The sequence below is a fragment of the Malaclemys terrapin genome, chromosome 24 (assembly GCF_027887155.1).
Source record: "Malaclemys terrapin pileata isolate rMalTer1 chromosome 24, rMalTer1.hap1, whole genome shotgun sequence".
NCBI lineage: Eukaryota > Metazoa > Chordata > Testudines > Emydidae > Malaclemys > Malaclemys terrapin.
This window is the reverse complement of record NC_071528.1, coordinates 5637214-5659450: the sequence shown is the minus strand read 5'-3', so window position 1 is coordinate 5659450 and position 22237 is coordinate 5637214. Positions and strand designations below refer to the sequence as shown.

The following is a 22237-nucleotide window of genomic DNA, read 5'->3' as shown; positions in this document are numbered from 1 at the left end:
TTCCTTCCTTTCCAAAAAGAATTCCCAAACTCTATTTGCAAATTTGAAAATACCCTTATTTGCAACTCCTGTAATTGTTCAGGGCCATTATAATAACAACACATTTCCCTTTTATATTATAAAACTCTCCCCGGGCCTAGACTTTGATCTGGAGCAAAGATTTAATACATTGGGTAAAATTCTTGTTCCCTTACATTAGGGTAAATGTGTAACTGCTGAAGTCACTGAACCAGAGTCAATCCAGTGTGAGCCTGGCATTTGGAGCATTGTCTCCATATGACACTTGTGCAGTTAGCGGCACGTGGGCAGACCTTTGATGTCAGTGGGGCTCCATGTGAGCTCTGGGGTCTGCTGCTTGCAGGATTGGGGCCCGAGACAGTTCCCTGCATAGCTCTGTTTCTGGGGGTGGGTTAATTCCATAACAAATTAGGCCTGATCCTGCATTGTCAAGTCAGTGGGAAGCTTTGGAATTGGGCCTGTTGTGTCCATCTGCACTCAGACATGAACATACTATTTTGCCTAAAGAGGTCTCTAAAAATAATAAATATCCCACTAAGAACGAGAATTTAAAAACCTACAATAACATAAAACTCACTAGCTAGTAGATAATGTTCATACTGATACTACATCCTTGTTAAGCATAGTATAGAAGTTACGTAGTTAAATCTTTGGAGCATTGCAGGGTGCTCACGTCTTGTAACTGGGATGTAACTTATTGTCTTGTGGTCTGGATCTCTTGGGTTTGTTTTTTTCCCCCTCCTTCATCTCTGAATAAGCAGGAATAAAAAGTTGTCCCAGTGTTCTGTGTCAGACTAGGATAAAGGAATGAAGACTATTGAGGCAAGGACTTTGTGTTCAGCAGCATCTGTTTAGGCCGATGCTTTCAATCTGTTTTTCTAGGAAAAATGCCTACCACCCCTGTAGCGATTTCTGGACCAGCTCTGAGCTGTGTGTGCCACCCAGTTGGGTGAATTTTATGTCCTGACACTAGTGGTTGTGTATATGAGGGATAGCCTAGTCAGTGGGGTTAATTGGGGAAAAAAATACTGTAAATAAGGTAAGCTCTCCTATCCTGAGGAGACGGATTTAGACCTCAAAAAAAGAGAGAAAATTAGGTATTAATTGAACTGCAAAATCACCCATCCAAAGCTTTCTACCAAAGTAACTTGCCAATAAACGGTGAAAAGCAAAGTGTGTTGTAATGTCTGTTTAAGTGGTCTGAAGTTCTACCTCCAGACCGAACTCGCAGGCCTGTAGACTGATAACTGCTTTGGGGTGTGCAGAGCAGAGCTCGTTACAAGTGCCTCTGAACACAGTGCCTCAAAATACAGTGAATTTGAAAGCTTGCTTTTACCACTGCAGCGGGCCGGATGAGGATTGCAAATCTGGGAGAAGGCATCCCCCAAAACTTAGTATTGGTTCAAAGTATTACATTTAATTTTCCTTTTTAGTCTGTAATTTTAATGATTGGGTCTTCAACTTGTGGCTTGGCATTTCTGAGGCTTCATTTATTTGCCCTGTTCAGAAGGGCCTTCAGCCCATGGCTAGGCTGCAGTCATAGCCATGACTTTTGTAATCTAGCTTGAGGCTTGTCACTTTAACTACAGTTCACACCATTCAGCTTTATCCACACAGTAGCCTCCATTGATCTCCATGATGCCTAACTGTGTTTGTCTCAGGGCATTCTGGGAAAATTTGGGAAGCTATCCCATGATGCCTTGGTAGGGAAATAGTTCTTGGAGGGCACACACAGAGCGGCGGAAGCACCAAGCCTCTGGTGCAGCGCAGTCTGAGATGTCAGAGCGCGATGAGAGCTGGGAGGAAGAAGCAGCAGCCAAACAATTACACAGGCATGGTTAGGGGTCCTGTCTGTGCTGCAGAAGTGTGCCAAACCAGATACATGGAGGCGGCTGAGTGCCAGTCTAAGCCTCTGGCAGGGCGAAACACTGTTAGCTGCCACTGTTGTTAATCGAATATTAACCATATGGTGTGCGGATACTAAGTACGATACGTCGTTAGTTGCTGTATGGACAGGGCTTTACCATAGACTGTAAAACCAAATCTATCTGGAAGAGAGCACTCTGTATTAAATGCTGAACCACAAGGATCCAGCCACCTCACGAGGAGTAAAACTGCGTGTGCAAGGCAGAGTTGGATCCAACCTTTCTAAAGCTACGTAACAAGTACCTGGCTTGTTTTGCATGGATAGACTTTTTTTTGTCTGGAGCTCCTTAAAAGTTTGCTTCAACTACTTCATAGAGTTAAAACATCCAGTGTCGTTAAAGCAGTGCCATATGTCTCGCTGTGGCGAAGGCAGAGTGCCTGCCTTTCCATGATAAAAACTGCTTTTTGTTTAGAATCTAACTGTAATAAAGTTCACTTTACGTTTAAGTAGGCAAACAAAGCCTTAATCGGAAGGGTTTTGCTTAAAAGAACACTTATGCCTTTGCTAATTTTGTTAAGTGGAATCCCTTCTATTCCCTACTAATAGAAAAGAAGTTAATGGTTGGATATTTTATGTGCTCCAAAATATCTTTCAGGTTTAACTTTTTTATTAATTTGATACTTCCCTTATGAACTAAAGGCCTGTTATGTCATAATGAATTGCGGTTTAATAGCAGTAAATAGAATATTTGTAATGGACTTAATATGCGTGAGTGGCAGCTACATAATAATGGCTGCTTTGTTATAGTCTGAGCAGGTGACAAATTCACCTAAAATAAATTAATAAGTCTGGGTAAAGTGTTCTTAAAAGTAATAGATTTTTCAAAATATATATTAACTCCGTAGGCTGCAATGGCTGTGAAGTCACTGAAATCTGTCAGCTAATAAACATATAAATAGGGCCCTATCAAATTCACGGCCATGAAAAATGCGTCACGGACTGTGAAATCTGGTCTCCCACCATGAAATCTGGTCTTTTGTGTGCTTTTACCCTATATACTATACAGATTTCATGGGGGAGACCAACGTTTCTCAAATTGGGGGTCCTGACCTAAAAGGGAGTTGCGGGGAGTCAGAAGGTTATTGCCACCCTTACTTCTGTGCTGACTCCAGAGCTGGGCGGCCGGAGAGTGGTAGCTGTTGGCCGAGCGCCCAGCTCTGAAGGTAGTGCCCTGCCAGTAGTAGGGTGGCAATATCATACCATGCCACCCTTACTTCTGGGCTGCTGCCTTCAGAACTGGATGGCTGGAGAGTGTCAGCTGCTGACTGAGGGCACAGCTCTGAGCTGGGTGTCTGGCAAGCAGCTGCCGCTCTCCAGCTGCTCAGCTGTGAAGGCAGTGTTGCTGCCAGCAGCAGCGCAGAAGTAAGGGTAGCAGTACCGCAAACCCCCCCTACAATAACCTTGCGACCCCCCCCCCACACACACACAACTCCTTTTTGGGTCAGGACCCCTGCAATTACAATACCATGACATTTCAGATTTAAATAGCTGAAATCATGAAATTTACCATTTTTAAAATCATATGACCATGAATTGACCAAAATGGACTGGGAATTTGGTAGGGCCCCACATATAAAATATGTGACTGGACAAATGCACTTTCTCTTATCATACAAGCTTACCTCTCAGAACATTGCTGGTAGCTTAGATGTAACCATCCATTAAAATATCTCTCTAGTTTTTTTTCCACACTTTGTTTGGATTTGTTTTTTATTGGATCCCAGAATGACACACTGATATCTGTGGGGATAACATTTAAGTAGTCGTCATCTGTCAAGAAGACTGAAGGCATCAGTGCAATACTGTATACAGAAATTTAAGACGGGGGCTTTTACATAACACCGTTAAACCTATGTTGTTCAAATCCAACAAAGAACAAGTAATGAGCCAATTACAAAATTGGAAGAGCTTGATTCTTAGGCCCTTCCTTTGCATGCTGTTCTTTTTCCATCTAAATATTTTATTTTTAAAGTAACATTTAAAAATAAAAAGGGAATTCACAGTGTGTGAGTGAACTTAGATTTTGCTGTTGAGTGATACAAACTAACAAAGGCAGAGGACACTCTTAATCTGATTTACGCTATGCCCTTAAGTGAAGCATAGCAGTGTGACTTAAACCCACACCACTGTGGAAAAACAGAAGTTGACAGTATAAGCATTATATTTCCTGCATTTCATCTATAATATATGGCTTGCAAATTAGTATTGAAGTAACATTAGTGTGCGGTTCCTTATTTATCAAATGTTGTGATGCTTTAAAGTCTCAGCTTGCTTTGATGAGTGATAATTCTTTGATCATTCTTTAATTCCTATGGTAATGAGAGCAGGAAAGGGTTACTTCAGACTCCCACTGACAGTATCTTTCAAAACAGAATAAGGAAGATGAAGGCAAGAGGTGGGAAGGCATCCCTCATTCATATGTGTTCGGTGTGTGGGTGTGTTGGGGATTGCCAAAAATAGCGGTGCTGGGGGGAGACCCCTTTTGCAGAAGTAGAAGAGAAAATGTGTATTGCACAATGGAACAAAACTACACATTTTCTCCATTGGTGTTTTCACTCTAACCTTGTGGGCTTTTTGTTGTTGCATCAGCAATTATTAACCAGAAATGCTTATGAAAAATAAGCAAACTGTGTGGCTTAAGAAGCCAGCATGTACAAATTGATGCTCGATACCAATAAATTCAAGCCCCTCCCCAAACAGAGAACTTCTTTTTAATTCTTGGAAATGAAGATTACTGACCATTTCAGTTAAAGTAACATTTCTCTCATCTCCTGGGGGGGAGGGAGTAAGGCAATCTCCCGCGCTGTCTTACTGAGCTAATTAAGTGAATTTCTAACAATATCATTTTAATATCCCTTATTTTAAAAATCTCTCTCTCTAAACTGACAAGCTGGGTGAGGTAATATCTTTTATTGGACCTAGAAGATATTATCTCACCCACCTTGTCTCACTAATATCCTAGGACCAGCATGGCTACAACAACACTATCTATATAAACTAACATTGCTGTTGCTCTAAGGAATTTCTTTCCTAGCACTGAAAATCTAAGCATCTTGTGAGCCTTCGGTTTAGATGTTTTTTTAAGTGTATATATGCATGCTCGCACACAAATACTTACATATTTTCACATGTATGGGAGTTAGGCACCCAAATTCCATGGCTTTTCAATGGAAGTTGATTGGCTAATTGGTCTTTCTGCCTTTGAAAAATCTCCCCCACATATTCCTGTATTTTTGAGATTAGTAACCAAAGCTGAGCAGACAACTGTGTAAAGGAACATTCCTGGTCACAAGAAAGCATCAAATATGTCAGGGCATGAAATGCTGCATTTCTCTATTAAAGTGTCATTAAATTGTTTAATCTTTAAAGTATTAAAACTTTGAGTTATTCAGACATTATGAAGCTAAAAATAATGTAAATGATTTGATGGTGAAAATATCTGAGTTGAGTATTAAAAACATTTTAAAATGTTAATTTATTGAGCATTTTCCCACCAGTTGTTTTACTGGCTGAAGCTCAATGTTTGTAGAAAAGAATTAGTTTTCTCTTCTGCTGCACACAGGTGTATATACATTTTTTTTTAAACAACAAATTTTTGAAACCCACCCCGTTTATTTTAAAAATATTTGTCCACCTTAGCTGACTAGGTATGCAGTATTTTTGAGGAAGCTCTCTGGCAGAGGGAGATTAGCTATAAATTGTAGCAGTAACAATGTAGCAAACAGGTAGCTAAAATGACAGATACTGTAAAGCACATTAATCTTTCTGATCATGTGTTAGTATGTGTTACATAATGTTGGAATCAGGCAGACTTTATCTGCCTACACATTTTTGCAGAATGTCCACTATCTTGGCTTATTTACATTGGTGCAGTGTCTCTGGGTGGAGAGGGAAAGTGGATGGATCACATTTTCCTCCCAAAACCGTGGGGGGGGGGAAGGGGGGGGGAGAGATCTTCTGGAGTCCTAAATGAGGTGGTTGTGCACTGAAGGTAAGCAGCAAATAAATGTGTAGCTTAGTGACTCCAGCTGGAGAGGACACTGATGACTATGGTAGCTGCTAACTTCTTCCTAGGATATAGGATAGCACCAAATAAGGAGGGGGAAATAAAGAGGAAATAAACCAGGTCTTTGCATGTGTTTAATTCGGGGAAAAGAGTGGGGTGAACCTCTGTGTAGATGGAGAATTGGGTACTACATCCTTTATGCTAATTTATTAATAAGGAAACAAATCATACTTTGGCCTTGTGCTTTTCCTAGATTTTTTGCCTCCTGTAATAATGTGGGAAAGAAATAATGAGGCCTAAGTGCAGGGGTGGGAAGAGGAAACCTCTCTTCTCCAGTGGAAATGAAAAATATCCCAGAAGCTGCTTCTTCATGGAAAAAAATTGGAAGATCTGTGTACACAAAAGTTTACTTGCTCGGGAATGGATATATATCAGCTCAGAGTTGGGGGACACTCCTCCCTGCTATATAGATCAGCTGGGAAAGCAGTTGGAGAGATTTCTGCACTCACAATACTTTTACTTCTTTCTCGTCCCTCCCTTACCACAACACAGAAAAGCTAACTTATTGAAATCTTTCTTTCTCCCTCTCTCTCATCTTCCTGTTTTTCTAGATGTTCCCCCTGCCAGTGGCTAATGGGAAAAACAGACCCACGACGCTAGCGAGCACGCAGTTTGGCGGATCAGGTATTGTCTTTTTTTCCCCCCCTCTTAATGCCTCTTTTCAGAGTTAAAAACAAATACAAAGCCCCAAAGCAAAGGGAGTTGTCAGTTCCGTGGATGTTCTTTAATGTATTTTCATGCTTCTATTGTACCGCTGCTGCTCTGAGTACGAATGTTAATTCCGTAATCCCTTGTGTGTATATGTGTGTGTCCAGGAATCTTTTGCTGTTGTGTAACTGAGGTGAAACTTCATGAATAACTAGAAGGTTAATTCTCTTGATCGGGACTTTCAAAGAGGCTAAAGGGAGTTTGAATTCCAATAGGATTTGGGTGTTGGACTCCCTTCAGCCCCTTTGACGATCCCAGATCCTTTTGTTATATTTAAGTAGATGGTACAAGTACTCATTCCGTGTCACCTTGCCCATCCACCTCCAGTAGGTTGGCAGTGATGGCCTGCTGGGGCTGGTATACGTCAGTAGTTTGGACACCCAGTTTTGAAAATCTTGGCCCTAAAAGGTAGGCGGCTTTCTCAATATTTAGGGACCTAAATAAATGGCTGGGATAACTTCCACCAGCTGAGGATCTGGCCCCGGGTTTTCAGAAGTACTGAACACCTGCTGAAGTCAGCTGGAGCTGCTGGGTGCTTGGCAAGTGTAAGTGCCTAAATACTGAGTTTGGGAGGATGGGGGAGAGTTTTCAAAAACATCAAGGGGATTTAGGAGCACAGGTTCATTTAAAGAGGCTGGGATTTGTGCTCCTAAACATCTTAGGTAATCCCCCATGGAGCCTAACTTTTTCGACAGATATGGGAAGATTGAAAAAATTGGGTTTGTTTAGTTTGGAAAAGAGAAGACTGAGAGGGGACATAACAGTTTTCGAGTACCTAAAAGATTTTTACAAGGAGGCAGGAGAAAAATTGTTCTTCTTAACCTCTGAGGATAGGACAAGAAGCAATGGTCTTAAATTGCAGCAAGGGAGATTTAGGTTGGACATTAGGAAAAACTTCCTAACTGTCAGGGTGGTGAAGCACTGGAATAAATTGCCTAGAGAGGTTGTGGAATCTCCATCATTGGGGATTTTTAAGAGCAGGTTGGACACACGCTTGTCAGGAATGGTCTAGATAATACTTAGTCCTGCCATGAGTGCAGGGGACTGGACTAGATGACCTCTCAAAGTCCCTTCCCCTATGATTCCATGGGAGTCAGCTTCCCATGGCTGAAATGTTGGCACTAACTGGGAGAGGCTTCTTAATTCAGTATTAAAATAAAATATTCCTGGCATACTCTGGGGCTGTGTGGCTGTGCTCAGAGATGTTGCATTTGTTAGACAGTTGTACGGCGGGGGTTCTCTAGAGAATAAAGTCTGTGGCATGCAGGAGGGGCTTATTGCCTTTTATCCTCTTACCCCCATATTCCTTCTCTCTTACCTATGCTGATGCCTTTGTAGATTGTTAAAATCTCCGCTATTCCAATACTGATTAACTGAAGCTACCCAAGATGTGCTGGAATGTCCCACTCCTATAAACCTGGCTGCGCCATTGCTCTTAAGAAAACCCCCCAAACCACACTAGGATGGTGAAGCTCCGGCACCGTATGCTGTGATTAAATGGGGTAGCCTGGGAAGTCCTGTTAATGAGTATTGTTCAGGCTGCTGGAAATGGCTCAGCATGAAAATACTGCAGTCAAATGTCTTGCTTTTTCCACCTCTTGAGCTGCCTCCTACTGGGATGTCAGGATGGAGAGAGGCCTGGAGTTTCAGCAGCTCCTGGAGCCAGGTAGTGAGAGATTTTGGATAGCAGAGCTGGCACTGTTGTGTGTGTGGGAACTTTCAATCTACACGAAGAAATGTTGCACAGTGGTGTCCCCGTGGTATCACTCTCAGCTCTTCTGCCCCTAAACTTCATCAGTATCTGGGGCTTCCAGAATTTAGCTCATGCTCTAAACAGTTTTTTGAACAAACATTTTCCTCTATATAGAGACTTTAAAAATAAGTTTAGTTTTTTTTAAAATATTAATTTGTTATAAAGCACAACATGTTTTAATTTGATTCATGAAGACAAACCTAGTATGGTGTGAGAGTGCTATTTAGTTTACCTTGCCAATGAAAAAGATAGGGAAGGATATATTGGTAATTGAAGGAGGGAGGGGGGTTTAAGGAAATAGAGAAATATAGGTAGAGAGTAAAGGAGAGGTGTAATTTAACACTGGTGGAAATTGATCTCTGTAGTGAACATTCCAGCTTGCGCATCTCGTACTTTGCTGCTAAAATAATCAACAAAAGAGACACCACAGGCTCGTGAGAGAGCAAGCTTGCATTCAGTCATTTCCTGCGTGGCTGTTGGCTTGCCTACTTGATTTGCAGAGCTGGCCAGTTCATGACAAGGAGTAGGAGTGCTGGGGAAATAGCCTGTGGTGGCTAGCCTCTTTCACTCAGATGCCCAGTGTCAGCCTAGAACATGTACAATTTCCTCTCTTCCCCCTCCCTTCCCCCCCCAGGTGAGTGAAAGGTAAAGTTGACCCCACCCTTCCTCTAAGCTGCTGTTTATGAGATGGGCTTTCTGAATGGTTCATAAAAATCATCAAGGAGTGATATTATACAATTACAGTAAAGGCGATTGCACAACTGCCACTGTCCTGTTCTCCGGGCTTAGTGTGAGCCTTCAGTTCTGCCGATGGGCATCTTGATTCTGAAATGCAGTTCAGTGCACTGTTAATGAAAGGCTTTTCATGCAGTGAATGGCCTAGAGTCTCACTTTTTAAAGGGCGAAGTGTATATTTTTCCTGCCAAGAGTTAAGTGACTTTTCATTCTGCTCTCGGATGTTTGTGTGTTTTCATGCTGACTGGTGGGTGTTTACATCTGAAGTGTAACAATGACCTGTCATACCATCCAGGGTCTTGTCTACACACACGCATGCCTTGTACTAGTTAAACAGGTTTCATTTGAACTGGTGCAAGGTGTCTGTGTGTAGAGAAGACCCTGGATGGTGTGGTGGTCATTGTTACACCTGGCTTATATTGACTTAGCTTGATTTAGTAACTTACATTGATGTAAGCCAGTTGTAAATCATGTAGTGCGTGCGCCCAGGGTTTGCATCCATCTAGCTAAATCTGTTTTAAAAACTGATTTTGGTTAAACTGGTGCAACTGTTGGGCATAGAAGAAGCCTGAGTCATGGTCTTCCTTGAGATCTCTGCTAATTTGAAGACCTAGAGCCATGTCAAGGGGGCAGAGTGCCTTCATGCCATACTTTAGTTTAATTTGGTGATGGACAATAGCTCTCTATAGTTGCTAGCACCCTCACTACAGTCTCTCACTATAATGTAGGCTCTCATTGCTGGGCTATAGTGCTTTTTTTCAGATGAGTTGTTAGAATGTTTCACTCCCTGGTGGAAATCAGAATTGAAAAGAGCAAAGAAACAATGCTTGTGGGTGGTTTGGCCAAATTGTCGGCACTTGGTAAAATAAGGTGGTCTTCCCAAACACGAGGCTGGTAAATAGGCATCAATATTAACTTTAAAACAGTATTACAAGAGAATTGCTATGACAAAACCAGCCAAGTTAGAATGCTTTTCAAATCCTAATTGATAATACTCTCAATCTCCCTTTCCTGAGCTGTTGTCCCATGTCCTGTGGGCTTTATTCAGACTAGAAGCTCCTTGGGGCAAATGTGACCACCTTCTGTGTGTGTGTGAAGTGCTAAATAAATCCCAGGTGCTAATGTTGAGATTTTCTCACTTTTATATTTAGTAAAGTTGACATTTTCTGGGGCTATTTTATAATTAAACACTCCTCCTTCTCCCCCTGCTTTGTCTCTTAAATCACTCAGGGGGAAATCAGTTTACATTTCCAATGGCAACCTTAACTCTGCCCTGTCAGTCTTGCTTCCCTCCCCTGATTAGATGGAGGAAAATGGTTACCGCATGGATGAAACTTGTGTTCTTAGTTGCACAGATCTTGCAAGCCATGTCTGCAGGATTTTTGACACACACAGGACTCCTCAGGAAAGGTAACATCTTCACAGAGACTTTGTGTTGCAACAAGAGCTTTCCAGAGTAAACATCCCAGACATGGGAAGGTGTCGTTACTTAAGCCAGGACTTTAAAAACTGGAGTCTAAAGTTAGGCTCCATGAGGGATTACCTAAGGTGGTTAGGAGCACAAATCCCAGTATCTTTAAATGAACCTGTGCTCCTAAATTCCCTTGATGTCACAAACTCCCCTATCCTAAGAACTTTGTTTTCAGTTATTTCCCCCTGCATATCCAATATATGCCTATTGGCTTGAGTTTGACTTTCTAGGCCAAGCTGTCAGATATTTGCAATGGCAAAAAGGTTGACTTCTTTCCAAAATTAAAATGCCAGTTATTTGATATATCATAGCTCACAGATGACTAACCTGATCCAACTGCCCTCCTTTTCAAAAATACTCCAAATAAATTCTGCCTCTCACAGGGCACCACGTGTATTACATTTTACGTGGAAATTACCTTTTTTTTTTTTTAATTGACTTCTAAAAGGAGTGGTAGTAGAATCCGTATCCTTCCAACCTTAGCTACTGTTGTTCCGTAACTGCCAGAGCAGTGCATGACTTACCAGGGGAACAGAAGAGATAATGGCTGCTGAGTTTTCTATAGGGTCACAGAATCTGACTCGCTCCTTGCTTTATAAAGTGCTTTGGGGTTATGGAGAACTTGAAAAGAGCTCTATGGGAAAAACAAAACACCCATGATGGTGGTGTGTTGGTGAGGTAATGCTGCACTTGGCCATCTTAGCCTCTTACATTTCTAAGAACTCGGTAGCAGTGCTACATATTTCCACCAAATTTGAAGAGAATTCAGGAATATCTTCAAGAGTTACAAGAATGCTGAGCTTCAGTTGTGTGTCTGGTTACTGGTAGCCCAGCATAGCTCCTGCTGATGGATTATTCTGCTTGCAACAAATAAAAAGCGTGGCAATGAAATGGCTTTGTGGTCTTGAGTAACAAAATTTGTGATTAATTTTGTTTCCCTTCTTGCTTTGTAGTCAAGGGAACATTCTAACCTGAGGACTGTAAAAGGGAGCTGTGGGGGAGAAATCCCCTTTTGCCACTACGCTGTGGTCCTGCCCCCTCCTCTTTCAAAGTTTGTTCTGCACCTATTTGCTAGCAAGATCGGGAGCTGAGGTTTATTGTAGAGAGACTTGCTTTGATCAGGACAAGTTCGTATAACATATTTGAGGCTGGCTAACGAGGGAGTTTTTCAAAGAGTTACAAGTTGCTGCATGTAACAAGTTTTAAGTTATAGTCTACGGAACAAAGTCAAATGCGTCCTCCCTGGAGGGAGGTGAGTCTGCATCCCTTTTTAAAGTTCACTTTAAACAACACTCGGCCTTAGATACCTGTGGCAACAACACTGAAAGTCATAAATTCTGTGAAAGATGAGATTGTCTCTTTAATTGGTGCTCTGGGTGAGCTGTTTGAAGATTTGATTACTTCATATGGGCATGCAACCATTTATCAGGCCACATCCTAAAGGTGCAGTTGAGGGGTTCTGTGTGCATGGGTAGAGGGGTCTCTTTTGGAAGGGGGTAGAGAGAAAGAGCACTCTGCCATCTGTAGCAGATCTGTGGATATTAAAGTGACACTTTGTTCATTATTTAACATGCTGAGAAGCCAACTTGCACATCTTAAGTCAAAGAAGCTAAAAATTACAATGAGAGAAAGTCTTGAAGAGCTAAATGCAGTGTCTTCTATTGAAATCCAGTCATGGATTGAATTTCAGACTGATAAATAGTTGCCAGCACTATTCCCTGTAGTGAAGAAAACAGAAGCTTTTAATAGTTGGTTGTATAATGTTTTCCTACTAAATTAAATTGTTTCCCACATTTGGATTTTGCAGAAGTGGGTGTTATGGGTTTTTGTTTCTGCTATTGTGATATATCGTGAAAGGTAGACACGAGGGGCAAAAACGTGACTTGATATTTAGCATTGATATTTCTGTACTTAAATTACTTATTTTAGGCTGTTTGATTCATTTATTTTACTTGTGTATCATTTCTGATTCAGCAGCATTGCAAAACACGACTTTTAAAAACAAATTATCAGTCCAGGTACAAATCTGCTTGTTCATATTTTACTGTGACCCTAATTTATTATGAAAAAAACCCTTTTACTGTTTTTTTCAAAGGAAAAAAAACTTGCAGTGGTTAAGTAGAATTTTGCAAGGCATTTGCTAAGTATGTGTTAGGTGGTGTTAGCTTGAAAAATACAAAATCCTTCAGTCTTAAAATGTATTTGCATTATTATTATTATTAATATAGACCAACTGATGCTCATTTAGGAAGATGAGGAACTTAGACTACAGTTTTCAAAAGTGTCTAAGTGGCTTAGGCACTTGAGTCCAGTTTAAAAAGTGAGGTAGGGTAAGTGGCTATGTTCTATTGTCGTTCTCCCAAGCACCTAAGTCACTTTAGAAGATGAGACTTAAGCTTCTTAGACCATGTCTACACTAGAGACCACCATTGCAGCTGTGCTGTTGTAAGATTTCCTGTGTGGTCATGCTATATGCGGGAGACATAATTAAACCACCCCCAATATGCGGCGGTAGCTATGTCTGCAGGAGAGTGTCTCCCACCAAGGTAGTACTGTCCACACCAGCGCTTCTGTCGGTGTAACTTATGTCGCTCAGGGGTGTGGGTTTTTTCACACTCCCGAGTGACATAAGTTATACTGACAAAAGTGCTAGTGTAGACCTTAGTGACTTAGTTTTAATTCTTTTGCCCACTTCCTTGTGTCCTGCCTCACAAATAGAACTTTGCAGGGGAGATGTCTGTTCCCCCACTTTCCTTGGTGCTGATTCTGGAAACCCATGGACCAGGATACAGAAAGTGGGATTAAAAAAAATGGAGGGGCTGGGGGGGAAAGAGGAGTATTTCTGGAGGTGAGGGAAGGGAATTCTAACTGGCAGGAAGTAACATCCTGTGTAGAACAAAGAGAAGAGTAACATCTTCACACTTCTCTCCATTAATCTAAAGTAACACCTCAGTTCACTCTTCAGTCTCTGATCCCTCTCATTATATTCTTGAATACACATTCCTGCTCCTAGCACTTGCCTTGCCTTTGCAGTGGCTTCTCTTGCATCTCTGCAGCCAGAAACACTGGGACAAGGCTTTTCCTTTTTTTCTTTCCTCCCCAGTATTTGTCTTTCAAAGGCTTTTTTTTATAAGCGATGGGAAGGGAGTGGAGAAGGGGAGATCCTGAGACAGACACAACAGAATTCTAATCCAGTAAGGAGAGACATGTTTCTGGAAGGAGTGCAGCGAAGGCGACCATGTTATCATTCAAAACAAAGATGCTCCAAGAACAAATACAAATATTTCTCTGGTAATTGGAGATATAACAATATAGTATTGTACTAACAGTTCTGTAGTTATGGTCGAGAAGGCACGTTCGTTACCAGTGAACATAAGGACAGCCATGCTGGGTCAGCCCAATGGTCCATCTAGCCCAGTATCGTATCTTCCAACAGTGGCCAATTCCAGGTGCTTCAGAGGGAATTAACAGAACAGGGCAATTATTGAGTGATCCATCCCCTGTCATCCAGTCCCATCTTCTGTCAGTTAGAGGTTTAGCACACCCAGAGCATGGGGTGGCATCCCTGATCATCTTGGCTGATAGCCATTGATTGACCTATCCTCCATGAACTGATCTAATACTGTTGTGAACCCAGTTAAAGTTTTGGCCTTCACAACATCTCCTGGCAAGTAGTTCCACAGGTTCACTGTGCGATGTGTGAAGAAGTATTTCCTGATGTTTGTTTTAAACCTGCTCCTGTTAAATTAATTGGATGACCCCGGATTCTTCTTTGTGAAGGGATAAATAACACGTCTGTATTCACTTTCTCCACACCATTCATGATTTTATAGACCTCTGTCATATACCCCCTAATAGTCTCTTTTCCAAAATGAACAGTCCCAGTCTTTTTAACCTCTCCTCATATGGAAGCTGTTCATCCCCCTAATCATTTTTGTTGCCCTTCTCTGAACCTTCTCCACTTCTAATATATCTTTTTTTTTGAGGTGGAGCGACCAGAATGGCACATAGTATTCAAGGTGTGGGCATACCATGGATTTATATAGGGGCTCAGATATCTTCTATCTTATTGATTCCTTTCCTAATAGTTCCTAACATTGTTACCTTTTTTTTGACTGCCCTGCACATTAAGCGGATGTTTTTAGAGGACTATCCACAATGACGCCAAGATCTTTCCTGAGTGGTAACAGCTAATTTAGACCCCATCATTTTGTATGTATAGTTGGGATTATGTTTTCCAACATGTATTACTTTGTATTGATCAGCACTGAATTTCATCTGCCATTTTATTGCCCAGTAACCCAGTTTTGTGAGATCCCTTTATAACTTTTTGTAGTCTGCTTTGAACTTAATTACCTTCAGTAATTTTGTATCATGTGCAAATTTTGCCACCTCACTGTTTACTCCTTTTTCCAGATCATTTATGAATATCTTGAACAGCACTGGTCCCAGTATAGATCCCTGCAGAACCAGATTCATCTGTCTCCATTGTGAAAACTGACTTTTCATTCCTATCCTTTGTTTCCTGTCTTTTAACCAGTTACTGATCCTTGAGGACCTTCCCTCTTATCCCATGACTACTTATTTTGCTTAAGAGCCATTGGTGAAGGACCTTCTGAAAGGCTTTCTGAAAGTCCAGCTTCACTTTATCAACTGGATCACCGTGTCCACATGTTTGTTGATACTCCCCTCCCCCCCAAGAATTGTAATAGATTGGTGAGGCATGATTTCCTTTTTAAAAGTCCTGTTGAGTCTTTCCCAACAAATCATGTTCATTTATGTGTCTGGTAATTCTGTTCTTTACTATTGTTTCAGCCAATTTGCCTGGTACTGAAGTTAGGCTTATGGGCCTTTTAATTGGCAGGATCACTTTTGGAGCCTTTTTTAAAAATTGGGGTCACATGAGCTGTCCTCCAGTTATCTGGTACAGAAGCTGATTTAAGTGATAGGCTATGCACCACGGTTACTAGTTCTGCAATTTCATTTTTGAGTTCCTTCAGAACTCTTGGGTGAATACCATCTGGTCCTGGTGACTTACTACTGTTTAATTTATCTTGTCTTTGTGTGCATTTAACTTCCTGAAGGGAAAAAATTTGCCCTTTGGGCTGAAATTTCTTTTGCTGGTTTTTCTACCTAGAGAAAAAAATTGAAGGAGGAGGGCAGCGGGGTGAGAGGGAGGCATGTTTAAAAATTTGTCCATCTGAAAAATTCTGAAGTGAGGAAAAGCACTCCTCTCTCCCCCTCCCCCCCAGTGCTCTGGTATCGCCAAAGCTTTATTACACTCACATAACCAACAGCGGCTCATTAGAAACTTCAGACTTGACTCAGGCCTTGTCTACAAACAGAAATTGTGCCCCTTTAACTGTTCTGGTATAATTAAAGCAGGAAAAGGCCTCTGGATAAGAAGGGGAGTAAGCAACGTAATACCACTATAACTGCATCCACATTGGGGATTGTACCAGTATAATTATCGGGGGGCTGAGAGGGGAGGAAGATGAGGGGGAAATCGAATCCATAACTGACAGTCATACTGATACCAAAGCTGTGTGGTGACCAGGACTTAGTACTCAGTGAGGGCAACTGCATGGTATTCTGTTTCAAGAAACTTTTTAAAAAGGGAAGAAAAAAATCCCCTCGCAGCCTCAAAGTGCTCTTTATCAAAAATGAGGAAAAAGACATAAGCATTGAAAAATCACCTACCGAGTGTCATGTTTTTTTGTTTGTATTGTCACATTTTCAAGCTTTTCTTTGCAACCATGAGGTCTAGAGCCCTTTATTTTTAAATGAAAGATGGTATTCTAGACAACGAGAAGGCAATGTGCAGCCCTGTGTCAGCCCAATTCAAACCCTGCTGACGTGGGATTATGTATAGGTACTGTACATGTTGTGGGCTTGGGTCCTAAATTGGTAAAGATGTTGCCTAGCTAGTCTGGACCCTGGCCAGTCACCCCTGCTCCTGAGTCCCTGTACGATGGCTGTCTGAATGTACAATCATTAGCTCACATGATCATATCAAATTCTGCTGTATTGCATAGGCAAAATTTTGCAGTTGGCTCACTGTCACAACTGAAAGCTTTCCAGGCTGACTGGGCTCCTTCCAAAACAGGAAGATGGCTTTGGAAGGGGCCCAGCAGGTCTGGCAAGCGTTTCTGCTGGACCTCGGTGCTGCTAATTTCAAATTCTGCATGCTCTGTAGGGGACCCGGCTCCAGAAAGCACACAGCGTGTACCTAAATCACGCCTACAGTTGTATCAGAATTCTTTATTTTAAATTCATCTGCAAAACTAAATTTAATTAAGTTAGTACTAGAGGGATATTTAACATGTGCGGAAGTCAGGAAATTCATAGTTATGGCAGGCGTAACTTGCTCACATTGTGTGTGTGTGTGTGTATGTGTGTGTGTGTGGGGGGGGATGGATGGATGCATAGAACAGAGGTGGCCAAACGTAATGACCCTCCGAACCACATACGACAATCTTCAGAGGTTGGAGAGCCAGGTCGAACCTGCTGGGGCTTCAGCCCTGTGGCGAGTTGGTAGGGCTAGGAGCTTCAGCTGTGTGGGGGGGAGGGGTCTCGTGGTTTCAGCCCTGTGGGGGGCGACTGCTGCAGCTTGGGGCTCCAGGCCCGCTCCTGCTGAAGCCCCAAACCCCAGCAGATGCACCCCGCGGGGCTGAAGCCCTAGACCCTGATTCCCGCTGGGCAGAAGGCCTGCGCTCCTCTCCCCCAGTGTGGTAGGTGAAGAACGGTCCGGGGTGAGGGGTCCCTTGAGCCACACTTTAACTGTAAAAGCCTCACAAGCTGCAGTTTGGCCATCCCGGGCATAGAATTTAACACAGAGCTGTTTTCACTCTGCATGGCTTTTGCTGTGATGTGGTTTAGAAATTTATTTTAATGCCTCCGAAAGATGCCAGTAAGAATTCCTTCTGTCACTGTATTGCCCAAAGTCCTCAGCCGGGCTCAGAACCTGCGTTTTAAGGGCTGTACAAACCCATAAGAAGCTAGGTCCCTGCCCCAGGGAGCCCACAGCCTCATTTGCAGGTTACTTTATTTCATATACGTACAGAGGGATGTAGAACTATGGCTCTGAGAACCAGTTTTTGAATTGGGCTTGTTAAATCCCCATCAGGAATGTACTGCTGTCTGTCTGTCTGTCTGTCTCTGTCTCTTTTTAGTGAGTATGTAAAATGCAGCAGCACTCTGCTGAGCCACAAATCTGCACTGAACGTGGATTTTGGTGCTTGCCGTTTACTGAATCACAGGCCTGTGGGGCTCCGATGGGGGATGTCACACCCTCTGTGGGCTAATGGGAGAGCATCAAATCACCCTGCCACTTCCCCTGCCACAGTAGTTTCCCTCAAACCAGATTGGGTCACTTTAATTGGCTGATGCCTCTCCTCACCCTGGCACTCGCCAGTGTACACAGCTCCTCAATCTGCCTTGATTTATTGTGAGTCTGCACCTGCACTTCATGCAAGAATCCCTGGATTCCATCCTTCCATGTTCTTGCTGAAGCTCAAAAGTCCATACTCCATAACTGGCCTCTGCATCGGTTGTCCGGACCGGAGGGTCTAATGCATGAAACCCCATCTTCCGTGTTGCAAAGCAGTGTGTTTACATAGAATCTTTAGCTGCCTTGGCTACGCCAGGCGCTTGCCCACATCTCTGCATATCAGGGTCTCAGCCTGGTGGGTGGTGGCCACCCTGCCCTTTCCCACATTGCTAAATAATAGAGGAATCCCAGCTGGATGGAAAAGGAGATCCCTGATACAGAAAAGAGCGTTGGGGTACAGAAAAGGTTCAGAAGCACTGCAGTAAGTTGTCTCTTCTGGAAGAAGGAAGGCTGGGCTGTATTTTGGATACTGTTCTGTTCTCTATCCATTCTCATCCCATTCATCACCATAGTATCTGAGCGCATTGAGCAGTGTGACTAACATCTGTATAACTTTTTCTTCAGCTGCCAGGTCTTCCCCATGATGTGAACCAGCACCATAGGCTAGAGCCTGCCCCTAGGCCAGCTGGATGTATGCAGTTCTGGGAGGCTAGTGGGAGAAGGGGCAGCCTGCCTTGGGACGCCCTTTGCTAGGCCAATCCCTTTCCAGTGGAGAAAGCCGCTTGAAGCCACACAAGTGAGTGCCCATCGGCTGCTTTGCACCCACTTCTCCACTGTTCGTGACAGGCAGTGCAGGAGGCTCATTTCCCCAGAGCAATTAAACTTTAAAAAGTGGCCATTGTTCGTTAATGTCACCACTGCTGATGTTCAGTAAAAGGTGGCACACCAGGGAATTGAAGGGCTCTACGGAGACACAATGAAGCAAACAGGAGGTAGTTCTAGTGTGTGCGGAAGGGGATGAGGGCGAATGGCAGGCATCCGTCCCGTGCCCTTCCCATACAGAGAGAGTTCCACAATACTTCGGCAGTCTTGATTAGCATATTAGTTTCAACAAGCCGAGTTCTATATGCCACAGAGGGGAAACAAGGTACTGTACTCCTTCAGTGTTGACTTAAAATTTAATTAATTTTGTTGCCAAATGAGGCATGAAATGCAGTGTGAAATATATAGCAGCACTGAATGCTTAATTGTACGGGGACTGGAAAATGTAGCAAGCACTGAGAGTAAGAGATTACCTGAGGCAAATGTGGGCACGATGTTCTGGGGACGTTTTCTTTTGGGGCGCCACTGAGCATCTGTCGACGGGCAGTGGCGCAGCAGAGAGCAAGCTCTGGTTGAAGTGTAGCCCAGCTGGTGATGGCCTTCCCGTGCGCTTAGTGAGAGCTTGAGTAACACAGAGAGTAGGGGCTTGTCTACATGGAGAAGCTATTTATGATTTCCTATTTGTATTGGAATGTCTAGGAGTGTCCGTCATGGACTGGGACTCCATTGTGCTAGGTGCTGTACAGAATTAAAAGCACAATAGCTATTGTGCATTAGCTCCCCATGGGGACCCTGTTACTCCATGCGATGAGTGCCTTTGTATGCTTCAGCTTCATCCGCTTCCAAAGTGGATCCAGGTACACTTATACTCCACAGTAGCTATTTCACTGTGTAGATGAGCCCTAGGGGTCCTGGGCAGTGCCAGTGACCTAATGCAACAGGGGTTGAGTGTGGAGGGGTGCTGCATTTTGGTGGTGTCATCTTTGGGGGAGACATTAAAGGGGGGGCAGGTTTATGTTAAAGCTGCCAGCGCAATTCACCAGGGTAGTATCTGGGCTAACTCTCATTTCAGTGGGTTTTAATTTACAAGACTAAACAGTTTTCAATCTTACTCTGATGCATACTGGGCAGTCTTGGAGCATGTGAGGTTGTGTTCTTATTTCTACATCTTTGCAACTACACGAGGTGTTCTCCAAGCAGACACTGGCTTGCAGACTAATGCAGGGCTTGTCTGCACACACATACTTGCTCAGTCTTAACTAAATGTATGTTTTTAAGCCAATTTAAGCTGGTGCAACCCCCTGTATGGAGACTTATTTCAGTTTAGCTAAAGTCAATTGGGAATAAGTTTAAACTAAACTCTTGAACTGAAATAAGTGGGCCCACAAAAAGGGGTTGTACCAGTCTACTAATTTGGTCTAAAAACATACATTTAGTTAACCCACTACAACTTCCTTTGTGGACGGTCTTATATTGGTTTGGTTTGAGCTGATTTGGGAACCGGTTTAAGCTAAATTCGTTTTGAGTGTTTGTACACAGCCTTTTAAATACTTCTGTATGTAGACAACGCTGAAAGTATTCTGTAGCAAATTCTGAACTTGGGATTGGCCTTTTCTCTGTACTCAGAGAAGGTAGATGCAGCAGACTCCTCTCCATGGATGTAGAAGGACTGGCATCATATCTAGGCTAGAGAATCTTGACAGATTGGTCTTTTTATGGGGACCTGGGGAAGGCGGTAGAATTGGGTGTGTGACCTCTTTCCCCCTCCCCCCTTGCTGCTTTGTGATGTACAAAGAAGGCCTAGAATGTGGTGTGCCCTATTTTATATTAGAAATTCTAATCATGCCTGCCTTGAAAGACTTTATGGTGCTAGAGAGCATAAAGAGACCGAAGCAACTGGGTGATGGTACTTTTAGGCTGTCTAGAATGTTGTGGAGGTTTTTGACTTCAGTGCCTAACAGGCATTTTGGAGGAAGGATGTCTTTGTGGAAAATTCAGCACCCCTTTTTGTCTAAGGAGGTCGAGTCCAGTGTCTGCACTCTGAGATCTAGCCAAATCAGGGAAGGTCAGATATTCCTGATATTTTGAATGTAAAATAAGTAGAGAAAGGAAAAACGCACATCAGCCCTCTTGCGTTGCCTTTATATATCTTAAAGACATGGGGGGAGGGGTAAACCCACTTTAAGATTATCTTTAAATCCACCTTTAGTTTATACTTAGAAATGAGATCGGGAGATGATAAATACAGTAGAACCTCAGAGTTACGAACTGACCAGTCAACCACACATCTCATTTGGAACTAGAAGTATGCAATCAGGCAGCTGCAGAGACACCCCACCCCCCAAAAAAAAAATCAAATCAAATACAGTACAGTACTGTGTTAAACTTAAACTACTAAAAAAAATAAAGGGAAAGTTTAAAAATAAAGATTTGACAAGGTAAGGGAACTGTTATTGTGCTTGTTTTATTTAAATTAAGATGGTTAAAAACAGCATTTTTCTGCTGCATAGTAAAGTTTCAAAGCTGTATTACCTCAGTGTTCAGTTGTAAACTTTTGAAACAACCATAATGTTTTGTTCAGAGTTACAAACATTTCAGAGTTATGAACAACCTCCATTCCCGAGGTGTTGGGAACTCTGAGGTTCTACTGTATAAAACAGCAGAATTTTCCCTGCAATCTGCTCAGGATAATTAACATTTAATATCTCATTTCAATATATTTAGGAGAAAAACTCATTGAAAAGTTTGGCACGGGGATCATGAAAAATGTCAAAATCTTTGAAATTCTTTTCATTCTGCAGGTTTCAAAATGGAATGTCTTAAACACATTTCTGTACAGATTTGTGACTATTTAAGTTTTATTGAATTTTTTCAGGCCTCCGCCTCCAGCCTTTTAACTTACTTCCTGTACAACTCTGCTGCTTCTCAAAAAGTGAGGAAGTTTTCAAAAGTTAGGAGTGGGAAAAGGAAAAAAAATGAGAGAAGAGGAGGCAGCTCTTTTTACTTTGAACAGTTTTTTTATAAATCCAACATTTTGTCGCATTTTTGAGCTGGTGGGGAAAAAATCATTTGAAAAATTTCAGCCTCTGTTTGGGAGGCATAAACCTAGGTTTTCCAGGCACCTGTGCTTCTTCCTTTATCTTGTCTGCAGGGCAGCGAGTGGCTTCCTGAAAACGGTACATATTTAACTCTAAAATGTAACTGACCAAAAATGGCATCCCCTCGCTCCATGTGTAGTCCAGACATGTCTGCTTTACTGTCCCAAAGTAAGTTTGTGTTACTTCTGTTGGTTCGGCACATCAATCAGAGCGTGAGCTACATCCTCTCGGGCTCACTGATCATTCCTTAACTGAGTTCTAACTGCCGGGCCCAATTCCGCCAAGAAGCAAACCCCGATATGTCTAAAG

At 42.5% G+C, this 22237-nt stretch overlaps 1 protein-coding gene across 10 annotated transcripts in view; it reads left to right on the top strand.

Annotated features, from left to right (window-relative positions):
* TCF3 (transcription factor 3) overlaps positions 1 to 22237 on the top strand; it is a 118951-nt gene that overhangs the window by 5724 nt on the left and 90990 nt on the right. For all 10 annotated transcript variants that reach the window (XM_054013551.1, XM_054013548.1, XM_054013547.1 and 7 more), the window contains exon 3: positions 6563 to 6635. In XM_054013551.1, coding sequence (XP_053869526.1) covers positions 6563 to 6635 — 73 coding nt within the window. The remainder of the gene's footprint in view (positions 1 to 6562; positions 6636 to 22237) is intronic.